Here is a 21,770-nt window from a genome sequence, read left to right on the forward strand (position 1 = left end):
ATCCGCTCCTCCTTTAATTCACTCTGGCAACACCCTGATGAGAATGGGGTGATTGTGTTCTTTCATCACCCATTTAACTAACCTGGAACACGTCCAGGGCAGCACCGCTCCTGATGTCAGAAGATTCAGACTCCAAACCCTACCACTTCCCAGTGCTGGAGGACGAGGAGGGAGCCACAGGGTGCAGAGCATCCACCTCATGCAGCGCCATGCCAAGGGGGGCCTCAGTGTGCAGCTCCATGGCACAGCTGCACAGGTTAGGTAGCTACAGCCAAGGTGGGCCTGACTTGGGCCTCCCCTCAGAGGGCAGCGACAGCAGCAGTCAGGACCCTCCCACCTCACCGCACAACCACCGCAAGAACGCCCGCTCCCGATCGCTCCCCGAGGAAGATGTCGAGATGAAGAGCAGTGGGTCCAGCGGGAGTGGAACCGAATCGCATGGCAATGAAAGCCACGGCAATGAAAGCCATGGCAACGAGAGCCACGGCCATGAGTCAGTGGGCAGCTCCAATGGCAACAGTAAAGATTCAGCACTGCTGGAATCTTCAGAGAGCAACAAGAGGTCAGTGGTGGTTGTGGGAATGGTGAAGCCTTTAGTACGCCTGTTTTTTTTTTTTTTTTAAGGCATGCTTACTCTGAATGTAAGTGTCAACAAAAGAGGAGTAGAGAGGGGGAGATCATGTTCAAACTGGGAAGGCAGTGGTCAAACAGCTGCATGCAAAACAAGGATTCCTGATTCAGCCACACAATCATAAACACCCATAAGCACATAGTGCAAAGCATTAAATATCCAGGGATAAATGCATTGATTGCAGTGCAGTGCCCATGCATTTTTAAAGCCAGACATCCACGATTAGGTCATCAGAAATAATGGAAACGACAAACAAATCAAATCACAGCAGTCATGGCTCACAAAAATGGGTCAAATTAATGATTAATGTGTATCCAAGCCCTGATGGTGAAAAAATAGCAGTGTTTTGTATAATTTAAACGACTGTGACTATGACTGGACTAGACTTTTATGCTAAACATCAGTTCTCTTCCCATTTCCCCTCATTGTTAACCAATACATATTCATACAGAGTGACGTCTCTCTGGCATGAAAGCTGAAAACTCATCTCCGCTTTTCCTTCCACCACCACAGTCTGGTCATAATGAATACAGCCATCAGCATCAAATGTGTTTGTCAGTGCTGACTAATGCCAGTTGATGAGTGAGCCAAGGCTGCAGCGATGGCCACCCTGTTTGAAACATAAGCAAACTCGCTCCATCGGTTTTCTCTGACCATGTGAGTTTTCCTGCGCAACTACAAAAATGAACAGAGAGTGGTTTGAATAATAGCTTTTAATTTGTTTTGCTTTCAGTGACATTCTTCCTGCCAGCTGAGCGCTTCCCTCGAGTGACATTAAAGTAAATGTGTCCAACAGACATATTGTTTGTCATAACATGTCAATTCGCGGTCACATGATTCCATCTTGTGTCATCAAACACTAAATCAGATCTCATGCCAGCTCACGTCACATGCAAGTCAGTCAGTAGTTCCTGGTGGCTTTTGTTTTTGTTTCAGGTGTGCTTGGTACAAAATGTCCAACTTGACAATAGTTGTTTTGAATAAGATAAGAGAAAAATGAAAACGAAATGATATGTGATCAATCAAAAGTTGAAAGTAATTCATTTCAAAAGATATAAGCAAGAAGCATGAATGAAATTGCAAAGGAAATTAATACAAGCCATGTTGTACTTTAGAAGGGGTTTGCATAGCTTCTGCATTTAAGGGTTAACTGAGCTTGTAACAAACCTGACTGAGCCTGTTGAGCCCACTTGTTTGAAGACTTGTTGGCGACAGAGTAATGCTAAAATAAACTGTACAGCGCTGAAGCATTAACCATGTGTCATCCAGCTCCTTTGCTCTCAGTGTCTAAGTGTACAGCAAACGGCATTAGGTTGAATCATAATGATAGAACATCTTCAAAATTACCCAAAACTGCGTGAACGTGACCACAGCTTGATCAAAAATAGGTTGAGACACAATATAGTCTTCCCAGGCAACGGCAGTGGAAAAAATAAATGACTGTAGGAAGACGGGATTGATGTCATCCAGGAGGCTGGGGGCTGGCGCTGTTTTAATGCCAGATGGGTTGTGTCACGCTCTCCAAAAATCCTTGTTATTGCTATAGCAACACAGTGTTTGTCTGTGTTTATCACTGGGTGGAGCAAGCAGAGTTGCGTACTTTCTTGATCTTTGTCTTCCACTTTCAGCTCCGCCTCTCTTAACTTACTTGACCTTGTGAATCCAGCCCCCTTTTTTTTTTTTCTAAACCACTCCCTCTTCATATCTGTATCGCACAATGATCTCACATGCACCATTTCCCTCGTCTGCTGGCGGGGCGGCTTTAACTGCTTCACCATCTCTCAGTTTGTTCCTTTATTTCCGCCTTTGTACGTGACACCCCTCCCTCTCTTCGGTTGAACTTCTAACCTTTTGTACCCATTTTTTTTTTTTTTCAACCACTCCCTCAACTCCAGTCCCTGTTGTTTTTTTACTATTTCCATCTCCATCTCCATCTCCAGCTTGCTTTCTCTGCTGTTTCTCTCTGTTGCTCAATCTTATTCACCCAAAGTGACCTGTTTAAAAAAGCAAATTATTCAGGTTACTAAATGAAAAACATGATATTTTACAGCCAAACTATTTCCAAATAAATAGATACTGGCTTTTTCTAAAGCCTCAACTGACAGTTTTCCATGGAATTAGCACATTTTAGTTTATTTAGACAGCAAGTGTAGATGGAGACTGTGTTGCCCTCTGTGGGGAAAAAAACATAGCATCTGCCATAAATACCATTTTCTCTTGTCACAAAGATCCCGCTTCGCCCATCTGTTGCCCTCAGTTGCTCATTTGTAGGAGAGAGAGAGAGGAAAAAGTGGTTGTCTTTAGTGCTTAAACAATGTAGGCTAAGGCACTGCTAAAGAAACAGTCCCACATCTTGGACAATGAGGTTAATTGCTAACGCATCCACAAAAAAAGTCACTTTTTTTAATTTTTCGTTTTATCTTACATTCAAGGAACCATGTACAATATTGAAAATAAATGCTGCCATTTGATGCATTGAAGATTTATGCCAGAAAAACATAGATGACGTCCGGGCTAGCATTTGTCAGAAGGCATATGGGAGAGAGGACGGTTCTGTGCCTGAAGTGAGCTGTTTGGCCGTCATACTAAATGCTATACTTGGTGAAAGCCAAACATTTGCGTGGTGCCAGAAACACAACATGGAGCAGGCTGGTTGTGGCATCATGCTGAGACGCTGGAAGGCTCATGAAAGTCGCGGGCACAATTTCTCCGCAACTTGACAGAGCTTGAACAGTTTCAATCTCTGAACATGACGTCGTACAGGTGCAGCTCATAAATTGATAACTCAGTGTGTTTGTTCGAATTAGGTTCCCACGGTTGAACTTGAAGAAGCTATTAGTGGAGGTTGTGTCCATACTAAGTCATTTAAGCCCGTTATTTATAGCAACATGTTACTGAGTTGCTGATTTTAGTGTATTTGTGCACTAATAAGCTTGTAGGTTAGTACATTGGACCACGGGAAGTTCACACAAACCTTAGCTGCATATAAGTATACAAACTCCACCAGATTCTGCAAGGCTATCTGGCAAAGTTTCAGATAAAGAAAATATTAATTGGAGTATATTTCTTCCAAGTCAAAACGATTAGCATACACACTGTCGACATACAATTTATTTTATAGACTCAACCAGTGCAGTTTCTTGTAGACAGTTTTGTAGGAGAAATGTTGAAGGTTTAGGGACCAAAACAATGTATTTTTCAGTAAAGTTTTTTTTATACAGAATGGAAAAACCACCAGATTTAAAGCCCACGGCAACTACTCTTTGCCTCACTCATATCCAGTTAATTACCTGTGTTATGCATGTCTCTTAAATGTAATGTGATAGCCACACATGCAGCTGGTGAGGCTACAGGTTAGGTTTTTACGCAGCCCGTCAGTGGACGGTTTCTAGTTAAACAAGGCCACCTTGCCCTGATCTTCACCTTGAGCAGAGAGGCATCCAGCACAGAGTAGAGGCTGGAACAGAAACTCCTTTGCCTCTTTGGGAGCTCTGTTTTTGGGAACAAGTCTCCATTGCTCATAGACTTACTACAACGCTACGAATTAGCCCACTGAACACAAATACATGTGCAGACGGTCTAAAACCAGTCTAAAACCAGCTGTTGCGTTCTTGAGCACTGAAGGCTATATTTGACAGCATTAGATGCCTTCTTGTGCTCGGAGAGGCTATTTGTAAAGGTTTTGCCTTCTTAGCAAGGTAAACGGGTTATACATAGTAACCTGAGATGTGGCTCAGGTGAATCAGTATCTACCAGCTGTTAACAGCCTTCACTTAAGCTTGTCAGCTAATACAGTGGACTCCACACACACACACACACTCAGCTCAGTGCCTATCTTCTGCTTGAATCTGCTTTGTTGTATTACTAACAACTAATACACTTACTGATACCCTAAAGCCACTGAATTGCTCTACTAACAAATTCAGATGCTCCCTTTCACCTGGTGCCTAGTCCACCTGTGCAAGCTGAACTGATGCTGCATTTAGTACTATACAACACTTAAAACATTAATTCCGTTCAGAAAAGCAAGATGATAAAAGTAAAGATGTAATTTTGTTCAACTGAATTGACTCCCTTCCTTAAAAACAAATGATGTGCCCCAAATGATGTGCCTTTGAACAGTTTGAGCGCAGTCATTATCACTGTTATCAAACCTGTACTGTGTCCCAGTTCCAAACAACACACTGACACTATAGTACTGCTAATTATCTGTCAGTGTACTTTACTGCGCTAACAGGAAATTATCCCGCATGTGAGCTCACGTCTCGTTGCTGCCAGTTAAACTTCACACAGAGAAAGCAAAATGTGTTCCCAATGAAAAGATTTAATACTTTTTGGTGTCTTCTAAGATGCGTCTGGAGCTGTCTTGAGGCCATCTGCAATTTGTTTACATTTTTTGCAGCTGTGAGTAGCTCCCTTCTTGATTTCCTCTGTGTATTACACTGCGGGTCAATAGTACACACCAACCACACTCTGCTCTGAATTAGCATACAGAATGGAATGATAATAACGATGAGTCTTCTTCATGATAAAGGTCTATTAACAGAGCCACCTTGACCTCGTCTTCACCTTGGGCTGGGGAACCTCCCTCCCCTGCCTCTGTGAGCCCTCTGTTTTAGTAACACAGAGGCTGACACACAGACTAACTACTACACTGCTAATTAGCCGACTGTGATGTAGACAGTGCAGACAGTCCAGCCTAAAACTGTTGTATTTTTGAGCACTGAAGGCTATATTTGCCAGCATTAGATACCTTCTTGTGCTTGGAGAGGCTATTTGTAAAGGTGTTTTCTATTTCTGTCCAGCTAAGCAGGTTATACATAGTAACCTGAGTTGTGACTCAGTGTGTGAGTGCAGTTGATTTCCATGTATTAGTGTAGTGATAAGCTTGTAGGTTAATGCTGTGGATTACACACACACACATTCACACACTCTGCATGCAGGCCTTCTACATAAGTCTTACATTTATGCCTGAAAAATATGTCAAATTAAAATTACTCATGCAAATGAAAGTTTGAAAAAATGTATTAACTCACTTTTAACCTTTTAAAGTCATCCCCACAGTCTTTTCTGCATTATTACATAAGGGGTCGTTATCATGAGCAAACTGTGACCATTAGTGGTGCTTAAAGCTCTGGAAAAAGAAAGCTACATTTGGCTTCCATGCTTTCCGAGATCTAGAATAGACGTAGATGTAAATGTTTCTTAATTTTCAGATTTAGTGTATAGTTAAGTGTAATGACTGGAGAAAATGACACCATCAAACTGTGCTTCATATTTCTTCAAAAATAATCTGCACAAACACTGAGCTTTAACCAAGAGGACTCAGTTTGCTGTGCTCTGCTTGTTCATATAGCAACATATGCATTTAGGACATGTCAAGAAAGTGACTGAAATAAAGATGCCTAGCTTGCCATTTGAGAGAGTGAGTTTTTTTTACCATAAATACGCCGGATAAGGGGTACTGCAGGGTTGAATAATGTAGTGGCTCAGAGACAGACAGCTGGCCTGGAACAAGCCGGGATCTCACATATTTGCTGCTTCAAGGTACCAAGAGAGCTGTTTTCAGCAGCCCCAGAACCTCTAGCTGTGCCCCTGCTGCTAGTTGTATTTAGCCCCACCATTCTTGTTGTATTGGTGCTTTCTAGCTGTGCACCCTTTCAGCTGCAGCCGGCCCGGTTCTCAAGGAGGTGAGACTGACCTCAGACGGAGTGCGTTTTCTTTTGTAGCCTGGGTGGTAAATGAGAGTTGAAACAGCATGTGGACAGTTCCCCATTCAAGGCAGAAATCAGCTGATCTTTTTTAGGCTCACTGTTGGAGCCATAATATAACTGATCAAATACCAGAAATATATGGATGGTGCTTCAGGTCTCATTGGGTTCATTAGCGTTCAGTTCTATAAATGGTAACCAATCTTCACCTGGTCACATGTTCTGCCTGAAAGTAAAACAGGTAAACCGTTTTTGGCAGCTTGTTGCTGCTGCAGTTACTCGTGGTTCTGGATGTTACTGTTTGTTTGTTTATTATCCATTGAAGTTTAATGGACTTAGTGTCCAGTATAACAGGAAAAATAAAAGGACTGAGTATTCAGCTGAAAAGTTTGATTCATCAGACACGGTAATCAGCGCATGACTTGGCTTAGCCTCTACGCTCACCTTAAAAACACTCCAAATAGCACCTTGAGAACCTGTGTTTTTATTATTAGGTAGCTTGAGTGCTTTAGCAGTCAGGTGTCTCAGCTGGGTGAGAAGGAGATGGATGTGTGAAATTTTGGCTCCAGAAATATCGGAAACATTTTGTGCCCATCAGTCTACCGTCTACCGTGATTATGTAGTTTTGTTCGATTGAGAGAGGAAGGAGTTGAAATCAGTCTGTCGGTCTCCTCTATCTGTTCCTCTCTCTTTGTGTCTGCCTTTGTGGTAATTCAAGTCATTTTTTTTGCTCTATTTTGTTGCAAAGTGTACAATTGTCCGTCTCCTCTCCACAGCTCGAACTCCCACAGTCCATCTCCTCCCAGCAGCTCCAACGCCTTCAGTCTGCTGAGTTCAGAGCAGGACAACCCATCAACCAGCGGCTGCAGGTTAGTGCATCGACCAGAGTGTGCAACACCAGACGCACCTAAAATATGCTGTGCATTATAAGCCATCTATTTCCTCTTTTAAACTATTTTTGAGGGATTGTTCCCCTCAAACAACACCTGACTTGCCACTGTGCATGTGCGTGTGATTGTGCAACTTGCAGTAGTCAGGAGTCCGCCAAAGCCAAGACCCAGAAGGAAGTGATTAAAACTCTAAAAGAGCTGAAGCTACACCTGCCTGCTGAGAAAAGACACAATAACAAGTCCACCACGCTGAACACCCTAAAGTATGCGCTGCGCTGTGTCAAACAGGTGGAAGGTAAAGTGGATTCTCATCACTCCTCTCACAGCCTCTGCACATTGCTTTCTTGTGTTTCCTATCCATAGTTTAGAAGCTGTTTTTTCTTTGTTTAAGCTGGCTGTACTTTCACAGTCCACATTAATTTGTCATTCTTGTGGTACGTTTATTTGTGCCAATGACTTTTCTTTGGATGAAACACAGTAGCTAAACGAGATCCTAAAAATAAATGAAGGCATAACTATGTGCAGACGGGAACATTTTGTTCTGTGGCCTGTGGTAAATGGTCCCTGCAGAGGTTTAATTCTACCCTGTCGAAATGTTTGCAGATGGAAATGTGCGAGTAGAGGTTCAACAGTAGAGGCTGGTTGCCACAGAATGATGTTTTTAGTGTACCAGTGAGAGACATTTTTCATGATGAAAACATGTAACGTCACTATGAATACGTCATCCTTAACTTGGTTCATCATTGCTATTTTGATTAACATACTTTGGTTTCTACATACTTTTTAACCTGTATTGTATATTGTGTTGTTACCGGACTGATGAAATCACTGTGTGTCTTGCAGCCAATGAGGAGTATTATCAACTGCTGATGATCAATGACAGTCAGCCTTCAGGTCTGGATGTATCCTCTTATACAATAGAGGAGATAGACAGCATTACTTCCGAATACACCCTCAAAAACAACGTGAGTCATTTAACCATCTTTTAAGATGACATGAGATATTTAAATCTTTGTGGCTGCACCTACTGGTGTTCAGTATACCTTCAGTAACTGCACTGTTGCTGTCAATGTTTTTCACATTTGTCCCACAATTTGGATTTTGTCTCTTCAACAGGACATTTTTGCAGTAGCAGTGTCTCTCAACACAGGAAGGATAGTCTACATTTCTGATCAGGCTGCCTCCATCCTCAACTGCAAACGAGAAGTGTTCAAAAACTCCAAGTTTGTGGAGTTCCTGACGCCGCAGGATGTTAGCGTGTTCTACAGCTTCACAACGCCTTACCGCCTGCCCTCCTGGAGCATGTGCACTGGAGCAGGTACATGTAGTACAGCTACACGGATGTAGTAGCAGTAGTTAATGATGATGACTGTTATATGAGGAGACCAGTCACACTGTCTGTATATATTCTTCAAAGCACTACATAAGAAAGTGTATTAGAGAAATAAGTGGCTGAATGAGATCTCTGGATAGCTTGGCAACAAGACTGTGCACGCACGCTGCCTTCAACGTGGTGCATCAAGTTTAAGTTGACCCGACCTTAGTCATTCAGAATAGACTGAGCTGAAAAATAGGCAAATAAACTGGAAAAAGGAATGGAAGAGAGCTCATTACATCCTCTTAGGTTTAATTGGTGCAGCCCAGATCGACACGTTGGGCTGTCATCTGAATCCTTTTTTACACATCAGACCCAGAGCTGCACTTTATCTGTTGTGATCCGTTCTCCATATGCCTGGTAATATTTTGGCTAGCCTACCAAATCAAGACATGACTCTGTTTAAATTCATTGCATTAAAGCGCTTGTTAAGGTGCTGTTTTTTGATGGAATTAATCAAATTCTGAGCGGCTGCAGGAGCCGGCGACTAACACTCGGCTGGATCATGTTGCTTTTGAATTAAAACATTTCTTTTCCCATTTCAGAATCATCCCCATCCGACTGCATGCAGGAGAAGTCCTTCTTCTGTCGTATCAGGTGGGTGTGTGTTGGTTCAGAAAAGGTGTCGGGCCATCTGCTGCTCGTCCCTGTTTGTGGTTTTTATTCATGCTGTCATTCCACTCTAGATGTTTTTCAATTAGACTGTGACATCATATGCTTGTAAACTATAATCACATGCTTTTTCCAGGCCATTGTTATGCATTTAGGCAGGCAGGCAGGCAGACAGACATACATATACACACACACACACACACGCACAACCCTTTACTTCTACACTTGTGAAGACCTTCATTGACATAATGTATTCTCCAAACCTTACCGTAACCGTTAACTAAACCTAATTCTGACCTGAAACTTAAAACCTTACGTTTTAACCCTCAAAGAGCCTTTTAAAGTTGTGAAGGCCGCCCAAAATATCCTCACTTTCCAAAAATGTCCTCACTCTCAAGGTCTAAAACTCTAATTGGTTCTCACAAAGATAGCAGCACAAGTACACAGAGATACACACACATTACAGTACTTGTTTTGACTTTCCAGTGACGTTATTTTTCTCTCATTCCAAACCCTCCCATATGACAAACCTTAAATCTAATTCTCATTTCACACAAACATTTACTAGCTCTTACTAATTCTACTGAAATATGGAATTAAGAAATAGCCAAACACTGCCCCCCTGTGTTCAGTAACTTGAAATCTAAAACCCACAAACTTTGACATTGATTATTGGTGTGCATTTAAATGTAACAGGCAAATCTTATTTGGTTTGGTTTAATTTAACTTTTCTTCTCACTGACTACCAGTGGTGGTAAGGAGTGTGAGGGAGATCTGCAGTACTACCCGTTCCGCATGACGCCTTACCTGATGAAGGTCCAAGACACGGTACATGCTGAAGACCAGTTCTGCTGCCTCCTGCTGGCCGAGAGAGTTCACTCTGGTTATGATGGTAAGAACCCGACTGCAGGTTTGAGAAGCCAATTCATGGCTCCAAATGAAAAAAAAACATTCAGGAAAAAAAGTATTGTTCAATATCTCACGGCTGCTTGTTTGATGGAGGTCCTCAGTCAGTATGACACTTTGTGAATTTGCTGTTGGAGTTGATCTTTGTGTCATACTGGTCAGTCACTCTACTTTATATTATATTTTTACTAAACTTGCAAAAAAGGTCAGATTCAGGAAAGGATCTTGGGAATTTATTGTTGCTTTGCAGTACATAATATATAGTCAAGTCAAGTCCATTTTATTTATATTCCACAATCACAAATTGCATCTGTTTTTCTTCAAGGTGCAAAATTGGGGTTATTGGGGCTTTTGAAAGTGTGTAAATGAGTCCTACGTCTATTTGAGATTACATCAAACTTAATCATTCAAACCTTTTGTCTACCTCAAAGCACCCAGAATTCCAACAGACAAACGCATCTTCACCACCACGCACACTCCGAGTTGTGTGTTTCAGGATGTGGATGAGAGGTAAGCCATGGCAGGATGTTTTTAGTGCTGAGCTATAAATTCTGAGTATTTGTACACAAATCACCCACCCATCAGGGGATAATAATGTTAATAAAGTGCCTTGTCATGTTTTGTGTGCATCAGGGCAGTTCCTCTGCTTGGATACCTCCCCCAGGACCTGATTGGTACCCCAGTCCTCCTCCACCTGCATCCCAGTGACCGACCGATTATGTTGGCCATTCACAGAAAGAGTGAGTCCACAGATTTAGATAGATAAAAGGTTGAATTTGTCTGCACAGAAACTCTGTCCCAGTCATAATCTGACTATATTATTGTGGCTTTCTCTCTGTAGTTCTTCAGTACGCAGGGCAACCATTTGACCACTCGTCCATCCGATTCTGTGCACGAAATGGAGAATACATAATTCTTGACACCAGCTGGTCTAGTTTCGTCAACCCCTGGAGCCGCAAGGTCTCCTTCGTTATTGGGAGACACAAAGTGCGCATGTGAGTATTTACATATTTTGTATCCAAAATGACTGGTAGGTTAAAAATCTTTTTGAATTAGTCCAGTAGATCGCCTCAGCGATCCTTGGGGGCAATTTCGCCCAATCAAAGTATGTCAACTAAAAGTGCTTGTTTTTGCCACTGAGTGCCTGACAATATTACAGAAAGGATCCCTACAGAGATAGACCTGTGGGACCTTGTTGTTTAACCAGATTTGAACTAACCCCTTAAAACACAGTTTTTGTCAGTGGAGTCTGGTGGCTTTGAACCAAGTTAAACATTTTAGTTAAACACATGAGATGTTACAGGTCCGCAGTCTCTTACAGTGGCTGTAACTCAAGTCACTCTTTGAATAGATATGAATTACACACTCTTTATTAGAAAGGCAAATTATGAACTAATAGTTTCATATATCTTGATCCAATGATTGATGTTTTTTGTTCATCAGGGGCCCTGTAAATGAAGACGTCTTCCAGCCCCCAGTCTCCTCCGTTGGCGAGATGAAGACCATGGACTCTGACATCCAGGAAGTTACTGAGCAAATCCATCGGCTCCTTCTACAGGTGAGGGAAGATAGAAATCAAGGACACGTGATACGGATTATAAAAGAATGAGTAGTTTATTTAAGCCATGATGGAAACTAGCAGCAAAGAAATCAAATCAAAATCAAGTAGAGACAAAACTGCTAATGAGCAACAAGTGGATTATTTTAGGCAGTGCTATGTCCCCAATGCTTTTTAATTCTTTTTAAAAATTTTTTATCTCTTTCTTCCTTCTCTATGTGTATGATCAGCCGGTTCATAACAGTGGGTCCAGTGGCTACGGTAGTCTGAACAGGAACGACCACCTTTTGAGCTTGACCTCCTCTAGTGAGAGCCTTGACAACGGCAGCGGGAGCAAGATGCAACAAGAGGAGGAGGAAGTGAGCGGCAAAGCCAGACCGGTGAGTACACCTAAATACTTATTTAAGTACAGTGTGTTCCAGCCCACATGGTCCTGCTTGTGCAGGACACAACAACTTTGACTTGATTGTTCTCAGACTGAAATGCAATGGAACACAGTTGAATTTTATCCACTTATTGTTTATTACTATATTTTGGGGGCTTAATAAAATGTGCTGCCAATATATTTGAAATCAGATACAACAGACTTTGCAGTATTAATTTCTTTAACAGGCGCTGTACTGACTCATGAGTCTTGTGTCTCTATTTCACAGCGGACCTTTCAGGAAATCTGTAAGGGTATTCATCTTCAGAAGAGCCAGGAGCAACAGACAGCAAAACCAGACAGCAAGAAATCCAATAGCAGTAAGTAACCTTCTGCATGCTGATTGAGTTGTTGAGATGGGGAGTCATATTTGTTGTGACCCCATCCTCACTCCTGGCCTGTCTCCAGTAGAGTCTGCACAAAAGACCCCAGCGGTGGTGCGCCCCAAAGACTCGGCAGCTCCTCTCAACTGGAAGGAGACCGGGGTCACAATGGAGGAGAGCAGGTCCCTTTTCCAGGAGGAGATGGCTTTCAATGATCAGACCGTCTACTCGTACCAACAGATCAGCTGTCTGGACAGCGTTGTCAGGTACAGACAGACGGGCTGACAGGATGGTGAAGAGTGGTAGCCGTTATCCTGTGTAGGAGACAATAGAGACAAATTCACGCCACACATTTTGACTTGTCAGTACAGGAAAAACACAGGTGGAATTAATAACATTAATGATGTCTGAATTCCATTGTGGTGAGACATTCCAGGACTCTGGTATTATGCTCACTCACTCATTAACACCTCTTGCGGGTACACTCGATGGAATGGAGCCACTGTTAACGTAATCATTTACATCTGTGCTTTTCCTGCTTTGATATGTCAAACTGCCTGCTGTGAAATGGGTATTTCAACACCAGACTTTGTGCTCTTTACATATATTATGCACCTTGTAACTTGAAGCTTTTGATTTTCGTCTCAAGTCTGAAAGAAAACTCCACCCTAAAATGCTTCACCACTTATTTTGTGATTTGTTTTTTTCCTACATTTTGTCGATAATGATTAATGGGGAAAACAGCTGATCACTGTGTTATGATTTGTGTAGGTACTTGGAGAGCTGTAATGTTCCCATCACCATGAAAAGGAAGTGCCAGTCTTCCTCTAACACCACATCCTCCAACTCGGATGATGGCAAACAGAAAGGCTCTAACAGCGTGCAGGTGTCTGAAGGTATTTTCACCACTTCATCTCCTACAGCGAAAGGATAACAGACATCTCTTACTGTCACCTCATCATGTAAAGTTATGGCCATTTTAAGGCCTTCATACCCTTTAAACTTCTCTTTTAGACTCTACATTGCCACTTCTTTGTCAGTATGTCTTGTTCTCTGTTCTCTTTGGCAGAACCAGCCTTGTTGAAGGATCAGTCTGGTCTCACCGCTTTAGATGGTCAAGATAAAAAGTCCAGTGACGCAGCCACAGCAGTAGTGGGCACCTCACTGCCCCTGCCTGTACCTAACAAACCAGAGAGTGTGGTGTCCATAACCAGCCAGTGTAGCTACAGTAGCACCATAGTGCATGTTGGGGACAAGAAACCTCAACCAGAGTCAGGTACAGTGCAGTGAAAAAGTATTTACCTCCAATTTGATTTCCTCCTATTGTTGCATGTTTATTATACACCGTTGCCCACAAAGTTGGAATAATTGTTCAATATCCCCAATTTTGTTAAAGCCTGAATACACAGTTTGCAAAGGTTAATTGTGGTATGTTTGAAAGAGTTTGATCAATAAAGTTGAGAAGATATACACTTTATTTATCAAGAATAAATCACATTGTCACAATCATTTCATGAGAAGAGGTAAAAAAAACATTTTATTCCAACTTTATGAGCAACAGTGTATAAAGATGTCAGATCTTCAGACAAAATGTGCCATTAGAAAAAAAGGATTATGGGTAGCGTAGTGATTATTGTATTGTTTCATTTATTGTTAGTTCAAAAAACCATTATCACCCATTTGAAAAGGTATTGGCCACTGAAACACAATAACAGGTTGCTTAATCAGCAACAATAACTGCATTAACTGTTAAATATTCAGCTGCCCATTCATATGGATGTGAACATACTACAGTATCTAACTGCAGTTGTTTTACTGACCTGTTGTTCGACCACAGGCCTTGATAGCCTGAAAGGGGCTTCTGACTCGTGTAATCTTTTTTAATTTTGTTTTATTATGAAATGTCCCGAGTCAAGCCCCTACAATGCTTGATCAACATTGCTTTTGTCATCGCTACTGCTAATGCTAAACCGTTGTTACATAAAACTACACCTCTGATTGATACATCATGTTAAACTCCTTTCCCGGCTGTCATCCATACAGAGATCATAGAGGACGTCCCGGGAACGGTAGAGATGCCAGAATCCAGCCAGAACTGCGGGGCTCCTCCTTCTGCTGTTTCACCTCCCAGTCAGGAGAGGGAGTCTTACAAGAAACTGGGGCTGACCAAGCAGGTTTTGGCAGCCCATACGCAGAAGGAGGAGCAGGCCTTTCTGTATCGCTTCAAAGAGCTTCGTGGACACACAGCGCTCAAAGCAAGCTGCTCTCAGTACCTGGAGCGCCGGAGAGAACAGACGGCTCCAGCAACCAGCGATGGTACTGATCACCAGGCTCAAATGTCACGTCAAAAGTCTCTAACAGATAACATTACATCTTTTGTAATTAATTTTGTTGTCAGTTGTAAAAGAAAACCAAAGCATATGGTACACATGCGTCTCCACAGTGTTATCATGAATAGTCATCGTCACCGTCCCCTTTGTTGTCAATTATTTTAGTAATAATCACTTTTCACTACAAATTCTTTTTTTCCCCTCTAACCTTTTAGCTCAACCTGCTGCTCGATACTGCAAGCACGGTGGAGCGGGTGCAGAGCCCAACACACGGCGGGGGACACGGAATAAGAAGACAAAGTCGAAGAGAGCAAAGAAGACGGAGTCCTCAGACAGCACAGTGTCCCATCACAGACAGCAGCTGCGGCCGCCTCTCCTAAACCACGGACTTAACCCGACCTCTTGGTCTCGCTCTGACACCTCCCAGTCAACTTTTCCCATGGCCTACCCCTCCGTGATGCCAGGCTACCCCCTCCAAGTTTACCCCAGAGCCAATTCCGTGGCTCCCCACACAGACGCCACCTTACCAGGCTTTAGGGACAACCAGGGCACACAGGCCCCTCCCTGCCCGTCATCCATCCATCCTCCACCCTACACCGCCCCCATGGTCACCCCCATTGTGGCTCTAGTGCTGCCTAACTACATCTACCCTCCAATGGCTCCTGGGCCCCCACCTCCACAGCCAATGTTCCACGCACAGACTGGTGGCTTCCCCACTCAAACGCAGCCTTTTTGTCAGGCTGCCTTTCCGGGTCAGATCCCCTTCGTTGCTCCACCCTCCTTCAGCGTTCCAAACCAGTTCAACCCTCTGAACCACTTTGCTCCTCAACCGGGCTACTTGGCCCCATCGTTCTGCTTCCCTCCATCTGTAGAAACTCCTAAAGCCCCCGTGGAGGGCCAGTCTCGCTCTTCGACTCCTCAGTCTGGAGGAGTTGGCGGCCCGGCATCCCCACCCCTGTTCCAGTCTCGCTGCAGCTCCCCTCTCAACCTGCTGGAGCTGGAGCTGTCTGTGGACAGGCAGGACAGCACAGCGCTCTCCTCTGGAGCACAAGGGAATAATGCATCTGAAAGGGAAAAAGTAGCAAGTGGCAACCAGACCAAGGAGAGGGAGCTGAAGCAGGTAAACAAGGAAGCAACCCGTGTTTTGTTTTCGTCTTTCCTTTTCCTCCTTAAGTCTCCCAGTGTCTGTAACTGATATTCTTCATTCGTAACCTTCTTAAATTGTCAGGATAAAATGTCAATACCTCACTGAACTCATTTTGGGTTGTTTCTGAACTCCCATAGGTGGGCATGTTCCCCCTGAGACATTTATCCACGTCTCTCAACCTTTTCACAATTTAATGCCATCGTCACAGTGAATCCCCTCCATATTAACGTGTGGCCGTTTTTTGCCATTGTATTGCTATGCCATGTGTAAAATCAAGTCAGTCTAGACTCCTCAGCTGAAATGTGGCCCAGGGTGTTAACACATGATATTATCCCTTACACCCTTTAGCCATCTCTCAGTCTCCTTGGTCCACCTGGACCCTTGTATTGCGAAGGCACGCCCTGTGTCTGTAGGCGCTTGTCTTGGGATAAAGTGTGCTCTAGACTGAGGGCTTACAGCAAAGAGGTAGGCGAATCATCAGAAAACCTCCACACTTCAATCCCATACCTCCCCAACCCATTATGCCAAATACAACTGTAACCGTTTCTCTTTCTTCCTTTTCATGATCAGCATTTTGATTCTTGCAATGTTCCTTGTTTGTCCAGTAAAACACACTGCCCAGAGTGACACTGATCATAACTAAAGCATCAGACTGAGAAACTTTACGAAGGCGTAAAAAATGATGTTTGAGTTACTTAGAAATGTCTACTGAGTTAAAGGAAGTCGTACTGTATGTATGGCTGAATGCACTCATAACATACTGTTTGATTTTGCATGCAAGAACTATACAATGAATATTAGCAGGGAAAGCAATTTTAGCATCAAAAGAAAACTGTGGTGAAACGTTATTGTTTTCTCTGTATTGTACAATGCTGAGATGTGACCAGGAGTATGACAAGATGTTTACAGCTATGATGCCTTCCCCAAACTCCCATTTCCCCATATTCTTTGTGGTCCTAGTTAATCATTTGCTCCACTTTAAATCAGCTGCAGAAGGATCAGGATCATTGTAGTGTTCCTAACTACGCACAGCCTTATAGTGTAGCTGTGATAATCAGATGGTGTTGTGTGCCAGGTGATTGGCAAGATGCACAATCTTCCACACTGCATTTTTAGCCTCAACTGGGAGTATATTTCTGCATAACATAAAGATGCAGGAGATGGAGGAGGCACTACAGTCTGTTGGCCAATGCTACGAAGCCAAGCTCCTCTTTAATGGTTCACCTTTAATGTGTTTGCAGGCAAGTTCACGTGGCGACGGAAACAACAGTGACGTCAACTCTTCATCCAGTGACATGTTGGACATTATTCTACACGAGGACTCCTGCTCAGGCACCGGCTCGGCCACGTCAGGGTCCATGGGCTCAGGGTCCAACGGCTGTGGAACTTCAGCCAGTGGGACGTCTAACAGCGGGACATCTAAGAGCAGGACGTCAGGCAGTGGGGCCTCAGCTAGTGGGACCTCCGGCAGTGGAACAGGTCAGTTTGAACATCTTATGGAAACGACGAGATGAGCCCCACGCTTCCTCAGTAATACATGAGCAGGAGAAACATGAATAAATGCAGTAGTACGGAAAGTAGAAAACACATGTGAACGTTATCAGCTTTGTTCTCATTTTAATATTCAGTTCCTAGTGGTAAGTGTTGTCTCTGACATTTAGCTGATGTTTATCGTCACAGGTTTTTACCAATGTGCATCACATATCAGCACAGAAATGTGTTTAGAAATGAACATGATCATACTGGCAGACTATTTACATTAATAATCTGTAGTGCAGTATGAAAAAAGCGAAGCGGCAACTGCTTGCACGTGATTTTGGCCCTTTAATGTTACTGTCTTTTGTAGTAGAATAAAATCTTTGTTTCAAAGGTAAAAACACTGTTCTCTGTGGGTGCTCTCAGGAAGCAACAACAGCAGTAAATACTTCGGCAGCGTGGACTCATCCCAGAACAGCCAGAAAGTCAACGGCCACCTGAGCAGCAGCGAGGGAAGGCCGATGGAGATGGAGATGGAGCAGAACGAACACTTCAAGTATGCACTGCAGGACCCGCTGTGGCTGCTCATGGCCAACACAGATGAGAAGGTCATGATGACATATCAGCTGCCCTCACGGTGAGTTGAAAGACGGAAGAAGCTCATAGCCAGTGAGGAGTAGGATAGTGGCTCTGTAGAAAAGACTGTTTTTAATAGTGAAATGCTAAACGTTCTGTTTGTTATGGGAGGCTAAAGGATAAGCATCCAGGCACGCAGTCCTGTACTCCTCACTAATGGGCAGGTTTTTCTGTTTATGAACAATGGAGGATGTGGGTGTAGCCAGTAGGCAGAAAATATCAGAAAGGTGTCATGATAGCTTATCTGTGCACATTGTCTGAGATTAGAAATACCACGACTTCCTCGAGGACAATGGAAAAATATCTCTTTGTCACTCCCCCAACTTTTTTACAGCATGCCACACATTAAAAACGAACTTGTGGTAGCAAACATGACACAACGAGGTCCACTGAAAAACGGCAGCTTTTAGCAGCTATAACAATGCACCGAAAACCACAGTGTGACGTTAACTTACAGTCCACAAATCATCCACAGACCTATTATATCTATATCCTAAATAGTCACTCAGTTGTTTATTCTTTACACTGTACGGCCTAAATTGTAAGATGATACATACGATTAGAGGCAGATCAGTAGCTAGTTATGATGCCATTGTTTAGCATAATTTACAGGCCAGTTAAAAGCAAGTATATCAGCCTGAGTACAACATATCACTCACGTCACTACATATACAGTATGTAACTCTGTGCTGGAAGGGATGTTTCCTCAGAATATTGAGCCTTCTCCTTGAGATGATGATGACTTTCACTGCAGCTATACAACAAGCTGCCAAACAAGGATCAACATGATTTTTTAGTTGTGGTCAAATTCTCTACATAGAAACAAGAATCCTTGCATGTTTCACTCTGGATGGACGCAATGACAGTTTTGACCACTAGATGGCGCCTTAAAGCTAGCACAGCCCATTGGACTGACTGTAGATGGTTGCCAGCACTGTGGGTTTGTTTTTTTTAAGTGGGAAAGCAAGAAGTATCAGTGACAAACACTTTAATAACTGGAGATGATTACAAAGATCAATGCATTTCCAACAATGAAAATATATCATCCGACCGTGACTGTTGGGTAGAGAGCTGAATGTGGCCGTGTTTGTGTGTGTGTTGTATCTGCAGTGACATCCAGAGAGTGCTCAGAGAGGACAGAGAGAAGCTGAGGCTGCTGCAGAAGAGCCAGCCGCGCTTTTCAGAGGAGCAGAAGAAGGAGCTGATCGAGGTCCACCCCTGGATAAAGAAGGGAGGTCTGCCCAAGGCGATAGACGTCAAGGTACAAGGACGGTTTTGGCTGTTCAATTCGTTTCATTTTACTTAGGCTTTAAAATGGATGCTGTGCAACAGGAAGAAATTCGGGAAAAGTTCATTTTGGTGTGCTCTGTTTAATTTGAATTGCCCAGGTGTGCTCCTGCTGTGAGACCACCTCAGAGGCGGCGGCGGCGGCTGCTGAGGACCAACCAGACCTGGACATCGGTGATGCAGAGACGGGAGAGGTCGGCTGCCAGCGGAAGCCCAGAGAGGACACTTTAAATACTGTCGTCATTTCCTGCCACGGCCCCTCTCCTGGCTCCATCTCTCAGACACAACCAGCCCGACAATAAACTGCTCAACACGTTCAGAGCGACACTCAGCACCCATCAGCCTCTTGGCCTGCACCAGTGAAGGACTTACTTTACATGAAGCGTCACACAGGTCTTTTAATCGACACACATCGAGTTCTCCATGTCAGTCTCCGTCTTGCTGGATTTTGAGCTGCACCAGAGTGGCTCAAACAGTCCAGACGGTGTGTATAATGTGAATATATGTAGTTGTTGAAAATTACATTTTATTTTATTTAAATATTCTTAAAAAACTGCATGGGGGAGGGGGGTGCTGAGCTCTACAACTACGTATGTGCATTTGTTTGTTTTTATGTAGCACTTGACGAGCAGCACCTTTGGAGAAGCAGGGAGGTGTTTCTATGCACTGGCGATAAGATGCAGAGCCAAATAAGGGAAACACAATATGCTCTCATACACCAGGCAGCACAGTGGAGGAAAAACAAACATAAATCAGCTGGCGGCTGCTCTGTTCACGCAGCAGGAAGCGGCTCTGCGGTGTTCTAACTGCTCTGCTGCGGTCAATGAATGAATTCAGCACTCTGTGACGTGATTTCCTCAGTTACAACAACACTGTGTTACGTCAGCGTGTGGAGAAAACAGGTGGAGTTCAGTCAACACTCCTGTCATTCATACCCATCAAACACCGACGGAATAAGAGCACTTAATGGGCTGCATTGGAGGAAGAACATGAATGAGAATCTGGTGCTTCTGCTCTAATTGCCCAAATTAATTTCTGGTAATGCATATAGTCATGGGGGGGGTTAAAACATGAAATATAACGGTGCTCCTGTATACAGCAGGCAGCAGGCACGGGCTCACGCTTCTCACCACCTCCTCCTGGAAGACGTACTCGGATAGTGAAAAGACAATATACACTGCGTTACAAGTGACAGGCGACGGCCAAGCTATTTTTTCCTGTACTGTAAACTTTTGGACAGTTCAACCTGTGACAATGTATCATATTTTATAGTCTGGTTTCAAGTAAATATTAACTACAGCTGTCGGGTAAATGTGCACATCTTAAGGTACAAACATTACTGATCCACAGACGCGATGGAGGTGGTGAAAACCTCTGAGGCTGCACTGAGTTACATTTACTCACCAGCCCATCGTCGTATTTTATCTCTGAGAGTTTCTAATCTAAAACTTTGCACGTTACGTAATGCAGTTTGTTTTCTTTATGCCTGTTTTCATTCATCAATTTCTTACTAAATGTGGAATTTCAGTAGCAGATGCTTCTCATTTAAAGAAACATTTTCTTTAATGCGTTTCAATGCTTGTGTGAATGTTTGTCTTTGATTCTGAGCTTATATATATATATATACATACACATATATATTTTTACATACAATGATTGTTTCTATATATATAATTTGCGCTTTTAAACTATGATGGAAAATCCATCTTAAAAAGCAGGCAGGACCAAGATTTTAAACATTTACTGTAAATGCCATCTCAAAAATGTGAGTGAGACAGTTCCCACCATGGACAGGACAGTACTAGAGTATTATGTTGTTTATAGGGGGGGGTGAGAAATACAAAGCCAGGAGAATATTGATGTTTTCCCCTGTTTAAAAGTGTGCCACATAACACTTGAAATGGTCTGATGTTTGCCCTCATAAATATGGAAAAGAGGACCCTGAGCATCCTGTGGGAGTGATTGAAGCTCAGTTACTGTGCAGAACAAACGTGGTCACCTCCGATGTCAGAGTTTAGGGTTATTGCACGGGTGTAAAGCAGCTCGGACAGATGTCAGACTGTGGAGAGGTTTCCTCCACTTTGAAGCTTATGCTGTAATTTGAGTGCTCTTATTGGCAACTTGAATATTTCCTGAATTTTGTCATTTGTCTTTCTGTTATTTGAACGGACACTGACAACATTTTTTTTTTCTATGGCGGATATTCTGTTATGTTTGTCAGATTTTCTCTAAATAAAATATTGCCTAATTTACGGTGAAGTGTTTTGTGACATTTCTTCCTAACTGTCGTCTAAGAGCGGTCAGCAGCGCATATTAGTTTAAACAGTTTAGAAAGTGGACGTTGGACTCTGTAAGATCGCAGCTGTTAATGGGCCGATGACCAATTAATGAGTATTAAGGACTGAAGACTTCAATTGGCTGTTTGCTGCAGATCGATGTTTGACAAATGCTAAAGAGGGACCAA

General features: G+C 43.1%; 1 protein-coding gene across 4 annotated transcripts; it reads left to right on the forward strand.

The window, feature by feature from the left end:
* On the forward strand, positions 1 to 21,558 carry per2 (period circadian clock 2). 4 transcript variants are annotated; one of them, XM_070845708.1, is made up of 23 exons: positions 1 to 562; positions 7,119 to 7,211; positions 7,373 to 7,527; positions 8,076 to 8,197; positions 8,349 to 8,550; positions 9,153 to 9,204; positions 9,969 to 10,111; positions 10,557 to 10,635; positions 10,759 to 10,865; positions 10,967 to 11,120; positions 11,569 to 11,683; positions 11,914 to 12,063; positions 12,337 to 12,427; positions 12,516 to 12,696; positions 13,202 to 13,326; positions 13,500 to 13,706; positions 14,474 to 14,746; positions 14,976 to 15,880; positions 16,256 to 16,372; positions 17,149 to 17,386; positions 17,810 to 18,020; positions 19,130 to 19,280; positions 19,408 to 21,558. In XM_070845708.1, exons 1-23 carry the CDS (start codon positions 114 to 116, stop codon positions 19,606 to 19,608), a joined length of 4,521 nt encoding a protein of 1,506 aa, XP_070701809.1. In that variant the 5' UTR covers positions 1 to 113; the 3' UTR covers positions 19,609 to 21,558. The 4 variants fall into 4 exon arrangements, with proteins under 4 accessions (XP_070701809.1, XP_070701810.1, XP_070701811.1 ...); XM_070845709.1 differs by having other exon boundaries at positions 12,519 to 12,696; XM_070845710.1 differs by lacking the exon at positions 16,256 to 16,372.
* The last annotated feature ends 212 nt before the right edge of the window (positions 21,559 to 21,770 follow it).

This window comes from Pempheris klunzingeri, chromosome 15, assembly GCF_042242105.1.
Source record: "Pempheris klunzingeri isolate RE-2024b chromosome 15, fPemKlu1.hap1, whole genome shotgun sequence".
Taxonomy (NCBI): domain Eukaryota; kingdom Metazoa; phylum Chordata; class Actinopteri; order Acropomatiformes; family Pempheridae; genus Pempheris; species Pempheris klunzingeri.